The sequence below is a fragment of the Polyodon spathula genome, chromosome 7, assembly GCF_017654505.1.
Source record: "Polyodon spathula isolate WHYD16114869_AA chromosome 7, ASM1765450v1, whole genome shotgun sequence".
In the NCBI taxonomy this organism is placed as follows: Eukaryota; Metazoa; Chordata; class Actinopteri; order Acipenseriformes; family Polyodontidae; genus Polyodon; species Polyodon spathula.
The window spans coordinates 54,465,856-54,474,764 of NC_054540.1; the positions used below are offsets into that span (position 1 = coordinate 54,465,856).

An 8,909-nucleotide genomic window follows, 5' to 3' on the forward strand; every position below is an offset into this window, starting at 1 on the left:
GCACAAAAATCCACAGCACACGAAGACTTAAGAGTAGTTTATTTTTACAGGTATTTCTTTTACATGCTGTATCTGCATATTACTGTAATTGTACAGGCAGCATTCAACACTGATTACGTCTCATTGAGCTTTTTTATTTTAACAAATCTAATGAGAAAATACCTTCTAGTGTAAAGGCATCTATTGCACTGAGCTACTATTGGCATTGGAGCTAAACAGACGGTTGAGCACATGTGGTCTCCCCAGGACTGGATAAACAGATCAGCCTGCCTCCCAATATTGCCTATCCAAGAGGGTACAGACAAGGGAGTCAACAGCAACTGATTGGCTAGAACTAGTCTGGACCGGAACAGAACTTGTAAGGGCATTGTTGATTATTTCAAGGGATTAGCCCGTGCGCTACACTTGATACACACGAATTTAGCTACTCTTAAAAAGGAAACATTTAGATAAGACACAAAATCCCCACCATAGGAAACCAATTCACTTGTTAGATCTTAAAGGAAAGCTTGATATAACGGATGTCAATAAAGGGGTTTAAAAAAGCATTAAAATGATCCTTCTTAACAATAATAATAAATCTACATGTAAATCATTTCTTTATTCAGTTTTCCCACTCAGATCTGCCACCCATCCTTTACAAGAAGCAACACTAGTCCAAGCTCTAAGTAATCACTACTACAATTAAAAAATGCATACAAATGAAATTCCACGCCCCCCTCCCAATCTGACACACACTACGACTTCCTTGAATCCCTCGGATGTGGTAGTTTGCAAGGGGTTCTGGTAACTGTGACTAACAAACAATTAACACAAGACCTGTTTCATCATAGTACTGTTCACCTGGTTGAAAGATTAAATGCTAAATCTGGGTCACTACTTATCTACCAAACAAATGTTACGTGATCAGGATTCCAGTACAACCCCCCCCCCCCCCCCCCCAACGCCTTGGGGGTGTTTTGGGCCAGTTCCTGTATTTAAACAGCTTCATTGTATGGTGGTTTCAGGCAGCAGTGAATTGTGCCCTCTAGCTTATCGGACTATAAATGACAGCTAAAGAGCTGCTTTCCTTATCAAAGCATGCACATACTACACAATACTTAAGGCCACTGGTGTGCCATTTGAATTAGTGTCAAAATCAAACATAAAAAAACCTCATCCCTTTGTAATTCTCGTCAGAAGACAGCTGAGGCTTTACTAAAAATAAAGCATTTATACAGCACTTCAGAGTAACCGAAGCACTCTGCACTGAAATGAATGAAGATAGCAAAGTATAAAGTACTAAATGAATAATACAATGACGTGTTTTTACTTGGTTTAAAACCAGGGATCACACTGTATAAACCTGAAGAATTGCAAGCAAGACAAACTCTATGGTCCCTAGTCTTTGTGACGCTGACTAGCATAGTGCTATGGAACTGTGTTGACCACATCTTGGAGTTGGTTGCCATGTGGCCCCTAGTTTTATTTTTATTTTTTTAGATTCCACACTGGTTAAAACAGTCTATAAAAAAAAAAAAAAAAAAAAAAGAGGAGGATCCGAAGAATTTGAAATCTGAAAAGTCTTCCCTTTGTGCCTCTTCCCAGGAGCCTACAGCACTAGATCTCTGGAAAATGCCCTGAAAAGACAAGGAGGATATTATTATTGTCATAGGTTTGGGAACGAGCGCAAACCAACCATTGGATTTTTACATGGTGCCATCTAGTGGCCAAACATTTTAACTATTGTGTGTTTGATATTCTCTGAATTTAAATCGTATTATTAATTTGTTGCAATAAATAGATAAACACAAATAAAATACATTATCATCATCATCAAAATCCCTGGGAAAGTCCAGCTCTTTTTCCATTGGGGTCAGAGCTGGGAGTATTTTCTGGAAAATGGGCATTAGAGGCTACACTGCCAGGTCCTCGTACCTCGGTCTGTTTGCCATCAGACCATCTCATACTGGTTATTTGTGATGTACCGGGACAGGCAGCATGCCAAAAAGATTCCAATGACCTGCAGACAAAATGAAAAAGCATTCTTTAAAAAAACTAAGAGACAGATATTATCAGGCAGCTAAAGCTGTGCATCAAAATAGTTCTCTCCACTGGCTTCAGGACTGGACATAGAAGCAAGACACGTCATCTCATGCAGTCTGGACACGAGGACCAACATGCGAAACCAGGTTTACAAATTCTTATTGGCACTAGCGTTCACAGGAAGGGCAGCTGCTTTGCACTTATTTAAAACCCTTACCTGGAAGAAGGCAATTCCAAAGCTAATTCCAGCAATGATTCCCAGGTTGGATTCCATGACAGTGGTCACAAGTTTGACACAGCCCTAAGAGAAACAGAAACCCTTTAGAAAGTCCCTTCTGTACACCTCCCTTGTAAAGAATGGGCTTTACCAGGGATGGCATTCCATTACCTCTCGAACTACATCCAGCACTTTCTCTGCTCCGGTCTATTGTGTTAGTAAGCACCAGCACCATCTAGTAGACTGCAGTGTACTGCCAGCCAGACAAAAGCAACCATCATCCAAAATGATGCTCTGGATGGCGCTGGCTCTTACCTTCTGAAGACATTTTGGCAGGCCTGGCTACAAATTTACTTTCATTAATGATTTCTCATAGATTCTGGGATCTGAACTGGGGTGGGGTAAGGCCCCTTAAGGCTGGTGACTAGAACTGAAAGAACAGCTCTTTAACTCAAAGGCACCACGACGATGATTGCAATAAGAAATTGCTGCAAACACCATGCACCCGGTTCATAGCAGGGTCTGGATTCAGCGTTTGCACCCGGTTCATAGCAGGGTCTGGATTCAGCGTTTGCACCCGGTTCATAGCAGGGTCTGGATTCAGCGTTTGCACCCGGCTCATAGCAGGGTCTGGATTCAGCGTTTGCACCCGGCTCATAGCAGGGTCTGGATTCAGCGTTTGCACCCGGCTCATAGCAGGGTCTGGATTCAGCGTTTGCACCCGGCTCATAGCAGGGTCTGGATTCAGCGTTTGCACCCGGCTCATAGCAGGGTCTGGATTCAGCGTTTGCACCCGGTTCATAGCAGGGTCTGGATTCAGCGTTTGCACCCGGTTCATAGCAGGGTCTGGATTCAGTGTTTGCACCCGGTTCATAAGCCAGGACCCTAAACAGCCTGTGCAAAGAGCTGGTTAAGGTGCCTCCCCAGTGCTCCCCCTGCCAGGGCGAATTCCCTCACCTGGTGATACACCACTTTCTCAGCCTTGCTCAGGTCTTTCAGTGCTTCGGGTTTGCAGGTGAGCGAATCACTGCAGCAGCTCGTCGGAATGCCCCTCTCTTTAAAGTACTCTGTGCTCCCCCAGTCAGTGTAATTGTCTGATCCGCAGCAATGCAGCTGTACATGGGGCGGGAAAACAAACAAAGGCTCACTTTTAAAAAATGTCCTTTACTTCTGAAACCTTATTGCCTCACCCCTGAAAATACCATCTTTACTGTTTAATAGAAGTGTGATATTCATAGTTTATATTAAACAAATATTAATCTCTGCTTAACTGTAAAGAGATTACAGTCATCAGGGTTGTTACACAACCAAATTAGCTTTCACTGACCCCTTAAATGCCAGTTAGGTACAGCCGGGGTAGCAGAGTACTGTGTGATGGAAAAGCTTCCTGCTAGCAAATGGAGAACTGGTTCCCAGCACAGGTCCTGGGGACTCACTGTGGCTGCCGGTTTTCTTTCCAACTGGGCTCTCAATTACTTTAGACCCTTAACTGAACTGATAATTTGCTTAAAATTAGACCTTTTATTTGTTTTCAGTTGTTAAACAGTTGCAGATTTCAAGTTAGCTGTAACATTTTATAAGCAACTTGAACTCTGCAACTGTTGAGGAGCTGGGAACAATTAAAAAGGTCTAATTAAGCAAATTATCTGGTCAGTTAAGGGTCTCGTTAAGTAATTGAGAGCTGAGTTGGAATGAAAACCATCAGACACAGGGGGTCCCCGGGACCTGGGTCGGGAAGTGCTGGGTTAGAGGAATCGACTACATTATGAAGCAGTATGACGAATTAATTTTACACAGAGTGAAAGGTTGGCTGTATTTAGAGGATGTTATTACCCTTTATAATAATGTCATGTTATTTGCAAGCTTTAACTAATATATATTTATATTAGTTCTCTCTCTCTCTCTCTCTCTCTCTCTCTCTCTCTCTCTCTCTCTCTCTCTCTCTCTCTCTCTCTCTCTCTCTCTCTCTCTCTCTCTCTCTCTCTCTCTCTCTCTCTCTCTCTCTCTCTCTCTCTCTCTATATATATATATATATATATATATATATATATATATATATATATATATATATATATATATATATATATATACACATACATACACACACACACACATATATATATAGATGACGATCTGTATACTGAAAAGGAACTAGAGTCCCATTATAAACCTGGTCTTCTGGTGTTGACACTGAACTATTTCCTTGGCTGCCCTGTTTGCTTTGAGCCTCAGGATATTACACATGAAGCGCACTCACGTTTCTCTGAATGTTGTCCACAGCATTGCTTATGGGGCCTGTCTCGTTGTAGTGTTTCACAGCATCCTTGTAGGTACTACTTAATACTGCTTTGATCTGGGAGAAAGAAAGGGCCAGTCTAATTAGAATTATTAAAATATTATTTATTTTATGTCATGCACACACACACACACGACTTTCAAAGTCTCTAAAAAAACCCATACCCCGCAATGGTGCTGCACAATCTGATTGTTCGAATCAAGCTCTCCACAGAAATCAGGTGAGGGACGCTGGTGTTGATTGAGCTAACTTACCATGCAAAGTGAAACCAGCGAAGAAACGGCTACTTGGAACTGTGATGATCGCTGCTGTAAAAAAACAGCCATCTACACAAGTCCAAGCAGCTGTCTCTTCAGTGGTTTCACCTGCAATGGTAAATTAGCTCAATCAACAGCAGTGAGCCTCACCTCTGGAGAGCTTGATCCCAATGATCTCTTCATGCAGCTCTACCACACATACACAAAACAAAAGCCATTTAGACTCTTCTAGCACACTGGACTGTCCTACCTCGTGCCTGAACAGGAAGCCTGAGATTCCAGCCACTAGCTCAGCCAGGAACACCAGGGCCAGGAACATGGAGTACTGGGGAGACAAGGAGGATAGCATATAATAACGTTGGTCTGTACTGCTGTAACTGAAACTGCAGATTCATTCCGAATACAAACACCACCAGCAAATATTCATAAAAACCAGTGCAATTCTGCCTCTTTCTGACTTCCACAGACTCGACTGCACGTGGTCAATGACTGAAGAAGCACAGTTTGAGCTGGCCAGGGTCGACTTACCATCCTGAGCATCCACGGGCTGCCCCGACACGTCGCAAAGCACCCAAACAAGCCGAAGATGACGATGACAGCACCGGTGCCAATCAGAACGTACGGTGCATTGGTGCTGTGTTCTGTGACCAATGAGAAGTAAGCTTCCAGGCTCACCTTCCCCCAGACGCCAACAGCAAGGAGAATAACCCCTGTGAACTGAGAGAGATGGGGGTTAGGAAGCCATCACAGAGCATGCAGGCTGAAAAACTCCATTTTTCCCCCCAAACAGCAGAAGACAGAAGCAAAACAATTTGGGGAGGTATTACCAAGTCCAGGCATTTATTGAAGCAGGATATACATTACTGGGTAATGCTTTATTTTAAAGCCTTCAACACTGCAATTTGCAATATCAGGCCATTTCATTTGCCCAATCAGCTTGTTCTAGATGTTACAGTAAGCGTGTTTCTGCCTGATTCTCGCACAACAGCCCATGCATTAGGGAGATATATAAAGATCCCCTAAAAAGATAACCAAGCCCCTTAAATAATAACAAATAATAATTTTTATATAGCGCCTTTCATAGTCAAAAAGCGCTTTACAAGATATGAGACTGGGGTGTGTGAATTATGATATTATATCAGCTGCAGTCACTTACAAGAACATCTCTCCCGAAAGACGGAGCACAAGGAGGTTAAGTGACTTGCTCAAGGTCACACTGCAAGTCAGTGAGTGAGAAGGATTTGAACTGGGGGCCTCCTGGTTACAAGTCTGTTTTGTTAACCACTGGACCACGCAGCCTCCTATAATTAATAGCAGTATTCAGAAGCAACCCTCTGTCATGTAGACACATTATTCAGTGCTTGCAAATCCACCCGGATCCATAATGCACACATTCCAGCTTTGTTCCAAAACACAACAAGCTTTCATTTAAAAGCTAAAAAAAAAAAAAATGACAATCTTGAACTGGGAATACAGGTTTACCATTAATACACCAGTACAGAATACTTGCATATCGCAATGTCAGACTATGAACTGATGACAGTTATGCTTACAATAAAAAAAAGTATTCAGTTTTGGGTGTGCGTCCTGATTATAGTATAGTCATTTCCAACACAACTGTCCAAAAGCACATGATTATCATTGCAAACCAGGTTTTGCTTGAGGAATTCAGGTAATTGTATATATAATGTATAGTAAATTGCAAAGTAGGGTAAAGATTTTAATAAAGCATTAAATACCACGAGAAGAAAATATATAAAACTTTAACACAGCTTCTCAAACAATAACAGCACACTGCCCAATTTAAATTATTATTTATTTATTTGACTTAATTGTTACAAAATATCACAATACAAAGTGTCACATTGCAAAACAGCCCTTGGTGTGTTGTACAACTCATTTCTGACAGCAAAAGCAAAGAAAGAGGACAACACTTGCGGCCACACTGACAACACCAACAAAGATAGGCAGCCCTATCTGCTGCCTCTTCCTGCTGATTAAGGCGCTTGAGTTCATTATAGGCAGGCAGTGTGCTCTGAGCACGTATCCCAGCTGGCCGTCTATGCTTTTAAACGTGACAGTTTTCTAGATACATTCTAGAAACACCCACTCCTTACCTAACTGAACTGTCCAAGCCAGAATATAACTGTGCCAGTGGAAACAATGTCTTGATAATATGTCCTGATCTGCTTGTGGGCGTTTCTTGAAAAGTAAAGCTGTAGTTAAACTATAGCATGCCGTGGTAACAAACGAAACTGCCATTAGAGTTTTTTTTTTAAACTGTAGCCCCTTAGATCGCAGACTGCTGTGAAAACAGCACATACAAGCAAACAATTTCCTATACCCGTGCTCAATTCGGAACTGTTTGTGTAGAGGCCTGTCCCTTTGCCGCAAGCGCACACATTATCACTCCCAAGCAGAACTGAAGCAAACCCTGAAACGCTTTTGTCATGAAAATGTCTATCAACGATTAACGCGTCTGGAAAACCAAGCCTTGGCAATGCAATGCAAACACTGCACCAAGCGGGGGTATCGATCATGCGTGTTGCTAGACTGCACTTCTGAAAGTTTGGAAAACACTTTGTTTATCCAACACACGACAAAGGCGGTTTGCTTTTCTCTTGTTAACTAAAATCGTGCGTGAGTCAATTTTTTTTTTTAAAACTAAAAACAATAAAGATCGTTGGATACGTCTTAGACGATAGTTCATATTTAAACTGCATTATAACTTGTGTGTTCTAGGGCTAGTACCACTATATAATAAATGTGACACAGTAAAATACATGTTGTTGTTTGTATGGAATAGCTGTTAGATACATAAAACGTGCAAAACTGTTGTTTAATTATATGCCTCTTGAAACTAATTTAAATATTTAAAAAAACAAAAACTTATGCTTACACACAATACAATAGTATATTGGTATTAGTTTAGTAATTTGTAATTAAATACGATTAACTTTCTTTTGTAGCTAATCGTGTTATTTAAAGATAATTAATTATAATTGAATAGGGCGATTTATAAACACACAGTATAGCCGGCATTCAATTTCACAATTGTCGAAATTACAAAAAATGAAGCTGAACGTTTGCCTCGACTAGTACTGCGCCAGTTTGCACCGAGGCTTGGTTTGTTTTGTCTAACTGAACTTGTTGTGTACCACTCACCCAAAATATGAGGCTGTAAGAGATGAGGAAGGTCTTCAGACAGGTTATAACTGGCTTCGTTTGCAACCTCCTTGACGGAGAAGACATGTTGGCTGTTTTGGGGTAATTCCTTTATTCCAATTGAGACTATCTGAAATCCTTTTAAAACTTTTTTTCAGTTCTCTGAACCCGCAAACAGCTAGCATAGGGGGAATGTCGTCATCACCGTTCTGCTAGATTTGCTTTCCGGTGAAAAAACTCCCCTTTCCTCTTTCTCGCCTTTCGTTCATCTCGTCCCATCAGCCCCACGCAGAGGTGCCATGTGGCAGGCTGGGGTAACAGAGTCTGCCTGAGATAACGTTGTTTAAAGCTAGCGGAATGTGCAATACAAACTGACCTTATTTCTACAATAACTTGTTAAACCTGTATTTATCAGCATGCTAACCTGTGTTTTATATTATTAATGTTTGCCAAGGTTTTATTCCAGTTGTCCAATGACATATTTCTTACAAGAATCGATGCGCTGCATCACCCAACTACACCAACGCAGCGCCACCTGCTGTTCTGCATGCAGCACTGCATAGCCCAAACCTGAACAGCAAGCAATTATAACCACACAGAGCAGCTCGTTAGTGATTACAAGGCCCACCAAGAACGGGGACATTTCCCGGGGACCCGGAGGAGAGTATTTTTTAATCCTCATAATGTAGATCCTGAGTGCTGTAGAAGTTCTAGCTGAATAACGTACGATTCAATGATAGTAGGCCTACTATTGACAGCAGTGCTTACAAAGATGTTCCTGTCGGGACAGCTGTGGAAGTCGGCACATTCGCTCACTTTTTAAAAAAAAGTTAAACAAACGCTTCTTCACTGCCAAACATGAACTACTTTAGATGTGCAATGACTGCAGTATAGGATACTGACCTTAGGGTTGGGGTTTCAGTGTTGGGAGAGGATGATGTATTTGTTT

At 41.6% G+C, this 8,909-nt stretch overlaps 1 protein-coding gene across 1 annotated transcript; it reads right to left on the bottom strand.

Annotated features, from left to right (window-relative positions):
- Positions 1-22: 22 nt before the first annotated feature.
- On the bottom strand, positions 23-8,209 carry LOC121318815 (tetraspanin-7-like). Its single transcript, XM_041255899.1, has 8 exons — positions 7,961-8,209; positions 5,324-5,512; positions 5,046-5,120; positions 4,500-4,595; positions 3,200-3,355; positions 2,243-2,326; positions 1,918-2,002; positions 23-1,619 (listed from the first exon to the last, which is right to left on the bottom strand). The coding sequence occupies exons 1-7, from the start codon at positions 8,045-8,047 to the stop codon at positions 1,934-1,936; spliced, it is 756 nt and encodes a 251-aa protein (XP_041111833.1). The 5' UTR covers positions 8,048-8,209; the 3' UTR covers positions 23-1,619; positions 1,918-1,933.
- Positions 8,210-8,909: the final 700 nt, after the last annotated feature.